The 12,655-nt window shown below is 33.7% G+C and overlaps 1 protein-coding gene and 1 pseudogene across 1 annotated transcript in view; both read right to left on the bottom strand.

Annotated features, from left to right (window-relative positions):
* ADAM18 (ADAM metallopeptidase domain 18) overlaps positions 1 to 12,655 on the bottom strand; it is a 199,631-nt gene that overhangs the window by 156,579 nt on the left and 30,397 nt on the right. Inside the window, exons 4-5 of the mRNA XM_044226000.1 lie at positions 12,297 to 12,474; positions 4,369 to 4,434 (exon numbers count right to left, since the gene is read on the bottom strand). Coding sequence (XP_044081935.1) covers positions 4,369 to 4,434; positions 12,297 to 12,474 — 244 coding nt within the window. The remainder of the gene's footprint in view (positions 1 to 4,368; positions 4,435 to 12,296; positions 12,475 to 12,655) is intronic.
* Positions 6,323 to 7,251, bottom strand: LOC122889869 (annotated as a pseudogene).

The following is a 12,655-nucleotide window of genomic DNA, read 5'->3' as shown; positions in this document are numbered from 1 at the left end:
CAACATTTATGGGGTAACTATCAAAATTCAAACAAAATCTATATATACTATTAAGTAGTTTTGTAGGAATGTTAATTTTTATATTTGATGATTTCATTAAAAAACTTAAGAACAAAAAGAAATCACTGATAGCAATGGTGAGCAATAGAAATGGTGATATCACTACTACATTACCAACTTTTTAAAGATAAAAAGAAAACTTAAATGATATAAAAAATTCTTTAAAAACCTAACTTACAGAAAGTGAAACAAAATAAAGAAATCTAAACTGCCTTATACACACCAAAGAAATTAAATCGGTACTTAAAAATATTCCCCTAAGAAAGCTGAAGATCTCTTTGGCTTCAGATGTGAACGCTTCGAAATACATATGGAAGAGATCAAACTTATAATGTATAAATTCTGAATAAAATATTATAACTCATTTTATGAAGTTTGCATATGCTTAATATAATGAAATAAAACATTATAAGAAGGACATTACATACTATTATTTCCTAAGCATGAACCCTAAAATCCTAAACAGAATATCAAGTTTTAAAAAATCTATGATTTGTAAAGATGAGTACAATCTAATTAAGGAGTATATAAATAGCTACTCTATAAGGTGGGGGAGGAGTTAGGAATATACACAATACATTCATATATATTATGTATTAGAGAGCCAAGCTAAGACACTAAAGCAAGAAAAGGAAGTACAAGTAAAGAAGTAAATAAATAAATAAAAATAAATAAAACCCAAAAGCTAGAAAAGGAAATCTAAGATCAGAAAAGAGAAATTAAAAGCATCAATGTTTAAATGTAGTGATCAAAAGGGGCACACGCACCTAAGTGTTTATAGCAGCAATGTCCACTAGCTAAACTATGGAAAGAACCTAGATGTCCATCAACAGATGAATGGATAAAGAAGTGGTACATATATATACAATGGAATACTATGCAGTCATCAAAAAATGAAATCTTGGGGCACCTGGGTGGCTCAGTGGGTTAAAGCCTCTGCCTTCGGATCAGGTCATGATCTCAGGGTCCTGGGATCGAGCCCGTATCGGGCTCTCTGCTCAGCAGGGAGCCTGCTTCCTCCTCTCTCTCTGCCTGCCTCTCTGCCTACTTGTGATCTCTCTGTCTCTGTCAAGTAAATAAATAAAAATCTTAAAAAAAAATGAAATCTTGCCATTTGCAACCTGGATGGAACTAGAAGGTATTATGCTGAGCAAAATAAGTAAATCAGAGAAAGACAATTATCATACAATCTCTCTGATATGAGAAATTTGAGAGGCAGGGCAGTAGGTTATGGGGGGTAGGGAAGGAAAAAATGAAACAAAATGAGATTGGGAGGGAGACAAACCATAAAAAACTCTTAATCTCATAAAACAAAACTGAGGCTTGCTGGGTTGGGGGGTATGAATAGAGTGGTTAAGTTATGGACATTGGGGAGGGTGTGGGCTATGGTGAGTGCTGTGAAATGTGTAAGCCTGATGATTCACAGACTTGTACCCCTGGGACAAATAATACGTTATATGTTAATAAAAATAATTTTTAAAAAAGTATCATTGTTCATATAAGAAACTAAAATAATTTCAAAAGAATTAACAAATTAAGTATGATCACAGAATATAAGGTGAATACATACATATCAATGGTATTTCCATAAGCTAGCAAGAAAAATTGAAATGTTAATGTAAAATAATTATTATAGACCATCAAATGCATAACAATAAAAATAAAAAGGGTATTCCAGACAACAAGAGAATACTGGTGAAAGGTATTAACAATAACAAAAAAATGTAAAGATTTTTGTGTATTAGATTGGAAGACTCAATACTGTTAAGATGACAATTCTCTCCAAAGAGATATAAGCATTCAATGCAATTCCCAAATCAAAATCTTGGTTGTATTCTGTGTTTGTATGTGTGTGTGTGTGTGTGTGTGTGTGTAAATTTAGAATAATTCTAAAATATGTTTAAAGGAAAAAGACCCAGAATAGTCAAAACAATGGTGAAGAATAATAAGAGGATTTAAACAAATAGTTTAAATGGTAATAAAGCTCTAGTAATCAATACAGTGAAGTATTGATTCAACAAAATATAAATTAGCCAATGGGGGGAAAGAAGACAGGGATTTGAGAAATAGGCCACATGTAACCATTGCTTGACTTTTTAAAAATTGCCAACACAATTGAATGAGATAAGACAGGTCTTTCTAGAAATAGTGTTGTGGCAAATGAATATGGAAAAAAAAAACTTTAACCCCTACTTCACACCACACATTTTGTCAATTAGAGATGACCATAAAACTGTATGTGAAAAGGTAAATAAAAATAAATTCCAAAAAAAGGTAAAAATATTTATGTCCTTGGAGTAAGAAAATATTTCTTTTTTTAAAAGATTTTTAAACATTTATTTATTTGACAGACAGATCACAAGTAGGCAGAAAGGCAGGCAGAGAGAGAGAGGAGGAAGCAGGCTCCCTGCTGAGCAGAGAGCCTGATGAAGGGCTCGATCCCAGGACTCTGGGATCATGAGCTGAGCAGAAAGCAGAGGCTTTAACCCACTGAGCCACCCAGGCACTCCAAGAAAATATTTCTTAAATGGAAAAGATAATGATAAAAATCATATACTGAACTTAAATTCATAAAAATTAAAAAATATGCCCATTAAGAGACACCATTAGAAGAGTAAAAGAACAAGCCTCAACCTGGAAAGAGATATCCCTGATATACCACCTGACAAAAGATTCATACTCAAAATATACAAAATCCCACAAAACATTAATAAAAATGTTAAAATGAGGAGTGCCTGGGTCACTCAGCTGGTTAAGTGTCCAGCTATCGGTTTTGGCTCAGGTCATGATCTCATGGGTTGTGGGATAGAGACCCATGTTGGGCTCCACATTCAGAAGGTAATCTATTTCAAGAGTCTCTCTCTCTGCTTCTTCCCCTGCTCATATACTCCCTCTCTTTCTCAAATAAAATAAATAAATAAATAAAATGGAAAACACGTGTATATTCTCTTAGAGTATCCAAATAGTCAGGAACAGTATCAAATGTTTTGCAACTCTTTAATCATCAGGTAAATACTAATAAAAACCACAATATGATCTCATTACACATATACCAGAATAGCAAAAATTTAAAGAGACTATTAATAGCATTTTTTTGTGGGGATATGGAATACTTGGATCTTTCATACATTGATGGGAGAACAAATTATTATAATATTTTTTGAAAACTCTCAATATCTCCTAAAATAACATATACTAACCCTATGACAAAACGATTTCACTCCTAGGTAGATATTCAAAAGAAATTATGTCTACCAAATAGATATTTTTAAAAAACATACAAATGATCAACAGGTACATGAAAAGGTGCTCAACATCACTATTCATCAAGGTAATGCAAATCAAAACCACAATGAGATAGTACCATACACCTTTTGGAATATCTATTATCCAAAAGTCAAGAGATTGCAAATGTTGGCAAAGATGTGAAGAATAGGAAATCCTTCTACACTGTTGGTGAGAATGTAAATTGGTTCAGCCATTATGGAAAGCAGTATGATGGCTCCTTAACAGTTAAAAATAAAACTACCAAAAAATAAAAAATAAAAATAAATAAATAAAATTACAATTTTATCCAGCAATTCCATTTCAGGGCATATATACTGAGGAAACAAAATCAGTATCTCAGCGATATCTGCATTCTCATGTTCAATGCAGCATTATTCATAACAGATTAAATATGGAAATTACCTAAAATGTCCATCAATAGATGAATGGATAGAAAAATGTGATTATTGTATGTACACACACACAGGAAGACACACACAAAATGGAATATCAGTCATAAAAAATAAGAAAAATTTGCAATTCCTATTTGCAAAACCAAAGTTAACTATGTAAGTAACAGATGTGTTAATTATCTGTCTTGGCAGTCAATCCACAATGGTTATCAAATCATCACATTTAACACTTTATATTTACACTATTATATTTGTTAATTATTTCTCAATAAAGTTAGAAAACATTAAGTAAATTGGTATGGTAATTATCTGGCATGCTTTAAAAAGTGATGTGACCAGAGAGATTAGAGCAGATTAAGGGAAACTCAGGGCTGCTAGAAAGTGAAGTCAAAGAGAGACTTGAGCTATGTTGAGCTTGGGGGCTGGGAGGATAATGTAAGGCATTCTAGGCTAGTTTGGGCTTTTAGTCGTAACTAACAACTAAAATAAAATATCTTTACTTGGAAATGGTTTAAAAATTACATTATGTTTTTGAAGTTAAGAAAAAAATATTTCTTTGAGTTCAAGGAAAGAAAAAGAAGATAAAAGGAATGAGAGAGGGAAGAAGGAAAGGAAAAGTTTGACTTACCAAAGCTTTTTCCACTATAATGTGCATTTCTAGGTATTGGGGTAATATTTTTGAAAGTATTGTTTCCTGAAAGGAAAAAAACAGGATTTATCAAATGTTAGTATGTATTGAATTTGTTAAGCACAAAGAGCAACATATATAGAAAGGGAACACATAAAAAATTTCATAAGGAATTAAATATAAAAATTAATTACAAATAAGAAAATTTCATTTGAAAACATACTCCAGGTTTAAGAGTTCCATTGAGCTTGCTGGAGTAATATAAGAGCTTAGGTACTCTCTACTAATACTGAATGAAAAAGTGAATATAAAGACACCATTCTGATGTCTTCATCTCATGACAAACCTACATTACCAGTTCATATTGGAAAATACTTCACACACTGTCCTCCTAAAGATTACGGTAACACCAACCATGGTGCACTGGAAATCTTTAATTCATTCACAGAAAAATATAAGAAATATTTGAGAATTCATAGTCTACACAGAAATTTGGGCAAATAGCATACTTGGTGCTATTAAATACATGGGTAACACAAAAAAGAACAAAATGCACAATATCAGAAATAATTCTGTACTCTCAGAGTATAGACTGTATGTTCCATCTGGTATGATGTAATAATTGTTGATTGTGTCAAGTCAGTCAGCTATATATCATCAATTTATTATATCATCACAACATTATAATGGTAATTTTATAGGAGCTGTATTTCTAAGATACTGAAATTCCATTTTACCTATAGAAATTTCAAAAAATTTCTATATTTCCTCCTTGATCCAAGTTTCTTGGACTTTCCATATACCTTTTAGACCAAGTTTATATGTAGCTATAAAAATTATTGCTAAGATTTGGAGGAATTATGTTAAACCTATACACTCATTTGGAGAAAAATGGAATCTTTATTATGCTGAGTCTTCCAATCTATAGTATGTCTCTTCATTTATTGATGTCTTCTTTGATTTATTACATCAGCATTTTATACTTTTCGAAATATAAAACCTGTACATATTTTGCTATATATGTACCTGCAGTGTCTGTGTTCCCATCCCACAAATTCATATGTTGAAACACTCACAATGTAATTACATTTGGATGTGGTGGCTTTGGAAGGTATTTAGGTCAGGAGGCTAGAGCCCTCACAAATGGGATTAGTGCCCTTATAAGAAAGGACTGAGAGCTAGCTAGTTGTCTCTCCACCATACAGCAAGAAGAAGTCCTCTAGGTACCAGGAAGAGGACATTCACCAAAAATCTGAACATGCCCTGATTTTGGACTTCCAGTATCCAGAACTATGAGAAATAAATATTTGTTTTTTAAGCCACTAGTCTACAGTAATTTGTTGTAACAGCCTAAACTAAGATACCATTTTATTCTTTCAGTGATTGAAAATGTCATACACTTTCCCTATAGTTTCCACATATTTATTGCTAATATGTAGAAATGGTTGATTTTTTATCTTGATAATGTATTCTGTGATATTGTTGATTTCACTTAGTTCCAGCAGGTATTTTCTATATTTCATGAGGTTTCTAAGCAGATAACTATGTCATCTTCACATAAAGGCATTCTTATGTTTCCTTTTCTCATCTTTATGCCTTTTATTGCTTTATTATTCTGTCTAGAAATCCAACAGCATTAAATAAGGCTGGAGAGAGTGCACATCCTTACCTTATACCAAATCTTAACAGAAAAGTACTCTGTTTTTCTTCATTATGTATTATATTTTCTATATGTGTTTTAAATTTTTTTGGCTGAGTACAGTATAACTTATTGATGATACATGACAAGGAGGGCTCCCCAGTCCCCTCTACTTCTTCTGAGAGTCTGGTGTGAAAACTGTGGAGGTTGGGAGAGTCTCAGTGTTTTGGGGAATAAGTTGGGGCAGAGACTCCCCAGCAACTGAGGGCCTCTCTTTCTTCTTGCTGTCACTGGGGCTGATAGGCCAGCAGGCTCTTACTCCTTGGAGGCCATATGGACCATAAGGTCCATCAGCCAGTTGCAGTAGCAAAATTCATTGTCATACCAGAAAATGAGTTTAACAAAACGGTATTTGAGGGCAATGTCAGCTCCAACATCCAAGGTAGAAGAGTGAGTGTCACTGTTAAAGTTGAAGGAGACAATATGGTTCTCATTGTAGCCCAGGAAAACCTTGAAGGAGCCCTTCAAGGTCAGATCCATGAGAGACATGTTGTGGATGGGAACATGGAAGGTCATGCCAGTGAGCCTCCCATTCAGCTCAGGGATGACCTTGCCTACAGACTTGGCAATGTCAGTGGAAGCAGGGATGATATTCTGGGCAGCTCCATGGCTGTCACTCCACAGCTTCCCAGAGGGGTAATCCATGGTCTTCTTGGTGGCAGTGATGGCATGGATGGTGGTCAGAGTCTCTCCACAATATCAAAGTTGTCACAGATGACCTTGGCCAGAGGAACCAAGCAGCTGGTGGTCCAGGAGGCATTGCTGACAATTTTGAGGGAGTTGTCATATTTCTCATAGTTCACATTCATCATGAAAATGCATCAGCAGAAGAAGCAGAGATGATGACCTTCTTGGCCCCACCCTGCAGTTGAGTGCTAGCCTTTTCTATGGTGGTGAAGATCACAACATACTCAGCACCAGCATCACCTCATTTGACATTGGCAGGATCTTGTTCCTGGAAGATGGGAGATGGAATTTGCATCGATGACAAGTTTCCTGTTCTCTGCCTTGGTTGTGTTCTGGAATTTGCCATGGGTGGAATCATACTGGAACATGTAGACCAGGTAGCTGAGGTCAATGAAGGGGTCATTGATGGTCACACTATCCACTTTTCCAGAGTTAAAAGCAGCCCTGGTGACCAGGCACCCAATATTGCCAAATCCATTCACTCTGACCTTCACCATCATGTCTTTTGATGACGGCTGGCACTGCACACCAGAAGATGCAGCTGTTTGTCGAATGGGGTAAACCAGAGACCAGTATCTGTTTTTATAGGATTGTTTTTTATCATTACAAGTTGCCAACATCACCAAGACCTTATATAATAAATGAATTTTGAATTGAATTTTGTCCTATATTTCTGTATTGAGAAGATTGTGTACCTTTTCTTCTCTAACCCAGTAATATGGTAGATTATTTTGGTATATTTTCAGATATTTAACCAGACCTCCATTGCTAGATAAACAATGCTTAATCATGGTGTGCAATCTTTTTAATAAATTACTCAATTACTTTTGCCAGTATTTTATGCAGAATTTTTACATCTATATTCATATGGTTAATGGGTTTGTTTGTTTTATACTGCCTGTATAGAGTTTTAGTATCAGGACAATATTGTCCTCACAGAGTTAGTTGTAAAGTGTTCACTCCTCCTCATTTTTGTTGGAGAAATTGTACAGAATTGGCTTTTATCTTCTCTTAACAGGTATTCTAAACTTTACATAAAATCATCTACACCAGAGAGATTTTGTGTTTAAGAGATTCTTCACTGAAAATTCAGTGGTTTTTAATGGTTACAGGACTGTCTATTCCCTCTTGGTTGGGTTTTGATAGTGCATTGTTTTTAAGATAATGGCCACATTTTATTTACATTGCCGAATGTATGTAGTTAGAGTTGCTTGCAGTATTAATGATCTGGTTTAAGATCAGAGATCAGAAATGAGTGTTGCACAACAGAGTGTAACCTGAACAAAGTACATATTAATGATTTTTACTTAACCCATCAAAAAACTAAGACTGCAGATTAAACCATTTACCAAAATCTGGAGAGAGAAATGTGCCTGCAGGGAGGGCGAGAAATCAAGTATTTGCTTAGCTGGTTCTGATGACACCAAAAGCCACGTAAGCTGATAAGAAGAATATCCAACTAGGAATTTTGGCTAAACTTCTAAGGGCCAAGCTTGGCTAGCATTAAACTATGAAGTCTCTGGGAATCATAAAGATATTTGATTTCACAGGTTCTTACAGGCTTTTTCTTCAGGAATTCCATAAGTTACTCAAAATAAAAATTACAGCATATATTGAAAAATATATAGTGTTGGCTGGTGCAGAGGAACATCAGACACTGAAGGAACTACCCAAACTTCTCTATCTCCTTTATTACACAAAAGCCTTAATCTATCAGAAAAAGTGGAAAGAGATTTATGTCTTGAAGGCACTGATAAAAACTACAGCCAGGATAGGAAAATGAATAAAAAAGTCTAATTCTGGAAGAACAGTAAGGAATACCTGTTAGACCCAGTATTACATCTGGAGGAGAATGTTGGTGACATTTGTGAAGACTACGTTCCCAAATTCAGGTTCACAGTGCCTTCCTAACATTGAGTTTTAATCCAAATATCAGAGAATCCCTCTGTTCTCTGCTCCATGCCAAATCTATGACCTGCGCTAAAATGTACCAAAAAAAAAAAAAAAAAAACCAACCAACCAAACAAACAAACAAACAAACAGGAAAGACAGCAGGAAGATTTGGAGGAGACAGATTTTATCTAAAAATCCCAAAACAGTCAAGTGGAAAAATACAAAGCTATACAGAACAGGATTCCTCTCAAAAATTAACAAAATTTAACAAAAAGTAATTGCTAAAAACAATGTGAAGCTGTTGTAAGTACACTAAGAATAGCAATAGCAAAAACATACATAAACAGATGTATATTCTGACTATATTAACAGAAAATTTTAAGCCAAAGTCCCAGCAACAAGCTATGTTCATCTCCAAACCTAAAGTTAATATTTAATTCAATATCGACTGCCTACTGTGTTATGTAACATGTTCAGCTTTCACGAGAGAGAGAGAGAAGGGATAAGGACAGGCAAGAAGAAAATGCAATGTATGGAAAGTAGTTGGTTGTCCCTATCCACAGGTGTCTATGTACACATTATTTTAACACTGAGTACCTTTGCATTGTCTTCTTGATACGCCTGTGTGTGTAAATGCAATTAGGAATGATCTGGAAAAGAGAAAATTGTTGCCTGCTTGCCTTCCAGAGAAAAAAAATATTAAAATTTTCTCACTAATTTTTAGACAAAAATAATGATTACCTAGTGAAGGTTTGGCAAACATATCTTCTATTACTTTAAATAAGAATTAATAATGAAATATGATATGAAAATGAAAAGTACAAACAAAGCTCAAAATGTCCCACAGAAGGATGCTGTGATAACAGACACAAACTATAGAATTCCTATAAGAAAAAAAAATGTGGAAAACAGAAATTTTGAAGAATACAAATAAATTGACCATCTATAAAACACTACACGAAACTGCAAGATATATAGAGAAACACATATAGTAAAGTCAAATGCACTACCTGAATATGATCAAAATCAATTAAATATAAGTACCAAGAAAGATATGTAGAAATGTGTAAGTATGCATACTTCTAAAATTCCCATGGGTCAATGGAGGAATAGCAAGATAAATTTTTAAATATTACATTAAAAGATTATAAATACATGGTATATAAAACTCAAGAAATGAAAATACATCAATTAAAATCAGATTAAGAACCACCAAAAATTATCCCCTACATAAGGCCAACAAGAGAACTGCCAAAAGTTAGAATCAACTTTTTTTCAGATCCCTAGAAATTAACAAATGGTTTGCAGTGTTAGAGGGAGTGTTTATTCAAGAAAAATAACTGATCTGGATAAAGATTATGATTTTTGTGGAACTTGAATTCACTCCAGTATTTTCTCCCATTAGTTGAAAACTAATAGCGCAAATTTTCAGTGAATACAAATAGACCTACAACTTCCAGAAAAAGAAAAAAATATGGCTGGAACATCTTCAAAATCTCATTTCCAAAGAAATGTCATGACCTGACCTATTTTGTTCCTAAAATAGGTCCATATTGACCTAAGTCACATTTTACACAGTGTAAAAAGTCCTTTTTCTAAAGACATTTGTTTTTAGAAATTATAGGCATTTTGAGTTGTCTAGGGCAGTAAATGACTGTGAGGCAAACAGCAGACCAACAAAAAGACTTAAAGCTGAGGAACAAGATATTCATACAGAGCTTTGAAAAGCTATGATCAATTTCTGGGAATCTGGCAGACCACACACATGTATCAGACTAAGTGCATCCCCAAGTCTGTACACATACTCAGGAAAGACCTAAACTCTCACCTCTGATTGATCTTGAGGCTCTGTGCAAGCAGAAATAAAGGAAAGGTGCAGTTGTTAACTGCCTGAATGAGTGACAAAGTCATGCTCCAAAAGGTACAGACAGACTCTCAGCAAGAACTGGGAAATTTGGGGCACCTGGGTGTCTCAGTGGGTTAAGCCTCTGCCTTCAGCTCAGATCATGATATCAGGGTCCTGGGGTTGAGCCCCGCATCAGGCTCTCTGCTCAATGGGGAGTCTACTTCCCTTTCTCTCTCTGCCTGCCTCTCTGCCTACTTGTGATCTCTCTGTCAAATAAATAAATAAAATCTTAAAAAAAAAAAAGAACTGGGAAACTTATTGATTCCAAGCATTTAAAGAACTCTGTTCATTAACACACAACGTCAGTGGCTACATACAACACAGAATACACACTTCAGGGAAACAGTCAAAAATTTGCAAAACGAATAGTAACTGCAATGAATAGCAATAATATTTGATGGAGGGGTATGTGATTTCCAGAGTTACCACATGTATTACTTGGAGTGACTAGTTTCAGTTTTCAAAAAATTATGAGACATGAAAAAGACATAAAGTATGACCCATATACAGGAAAAATGTCAACAGAAACTGTCTTTGAGGATGATTAGATATTGGATTTACTAGAAAAATACTTTAAATCAGATATTTTGAATAATTTTAAAGAGCTAAAAGGAGTTATGTATAAATAACTGAAGGAGGGTATTATAATAATGTCTCACTAAATATGGACTATCAAAAAAGGCATAAAATTATTAAAAAGAAATAAATAGAATTTCTGGTATTGAAAAACACAATTAAATGGATAAGGAAAAACACAATTGAAATACAATATCCATTAAAGTGGCTCCACATCAGTTATGGGAAGACAGAAGAAAGAATCAAGGAACTTGAAGACAGATCTATTGAGATTAAACCATCTAAGGAAGAGAAAGAAACATGAATGGAGCAAAATAAACAGTATCTAATAGACCTAAGGGGCACTATCAAGCATATTAACATACACATAATGGGAGTATCAGAAAGTGAGGAGGTAGGTAGAAGGGACAAAGAATATTCAAAGAACTAGTGGCCCCTGATTTCTCAAATCAGGTGAAAAATATTAATGTACACAAAAAAGAAGCTCAGTCAACTCCAACTTAGATAAACTCAAAAAGAACCACTCAAAAAAATACATTATAAAAAGAGGTAAGCCAAAGATGAAGAGAGAAACTTGGAATAAGCAACAGAGAAGGGATTCATCATGTAAAAGGAATCTTCAATAAGATTAATGACAGTTAATTTTTCATCAGTGATCATGGAGGCCATAAAACAGTGAATTAAAATATTCCAAATGATGAAAGAAAAACATTTGTCACACAGGAACTCTATATACAACTAACAGGTAAATTAAGAGTTTAATAATACATAAATGATTATCTATTTTAGAAAGATATGTTCCAGCAGTACACAAAACTGTATAAAAATATTAAAAGTAATTTAAGCAAGGTAGTGGTAATTTGACTTATTTTATTGTCTTTATATAGTGACTTCATTCTTCCTATATTTCTAAATTTTACTCAAAAATCTCCATTTTTGCTGGAATAAGATAGAAAACAAAAATATAACATAATACATTATAATAAACCTAAAATACATTATTGTGTAATTTTTCATATATTTTAGATGGAATATGGGCATTTTATTTAAAAGTCAGAAAGATATCAAATTTGGTATTTCCACAGCTAAATAGTTCCTTTCCACAATCAAAAAGATTCTACATAAGTAATTTCACAGTATGTTATTACATTAGAATCATCATGTTACCTGTAAGCTTAAATTATCTTTATAGGGTTGTTCTTTCTGCCAAATATTGTTATAATTTTCTGCTAACAGTGGTATAGTTGGATTCTCATTTTTCACTTGATAAATTATGTGCTGAAATTGTGCTGAAGATTCCAATGGCTCAATTCCATAGCTGATGTTTTCAAACTGAAGGAATCCCCTGAATATTTAGAAAGCAATGATATAAAAACCCTACAAGTGATCCCATCAGAGCTATAATCTGAAATGTGAAAAAAAAACTTAAAAATTTTAAAGGATTAAATTTAAAAACTTTAAACTAGGTGTTTAAATAATTTCAAAGAGCTGAAAGAAACCATATATAAGCAACTAAAGGGAAATAT

The sequence above is a fragment of the Neovison vison genome, chromosome 11 (genome assembly GCF_020171115.1).
Source record: "Neovison vison isolate M4711 chromosome 11, ASM_NN_V1, whole genome shotgun sequence".
In the NCBI taxonomy this organism is placed as follows: domain Eukaryota; kingdom Metazoa; phylum Chordata; class Mammalia; order Carnivora; family Mustelidae; genus Neogale; species Neogale vison.
The sequence above is the reverse complement of the archived record's forward strand: the minus strand, read 5'-3'. Positions and strand labels throughout refer to the sequence as shown.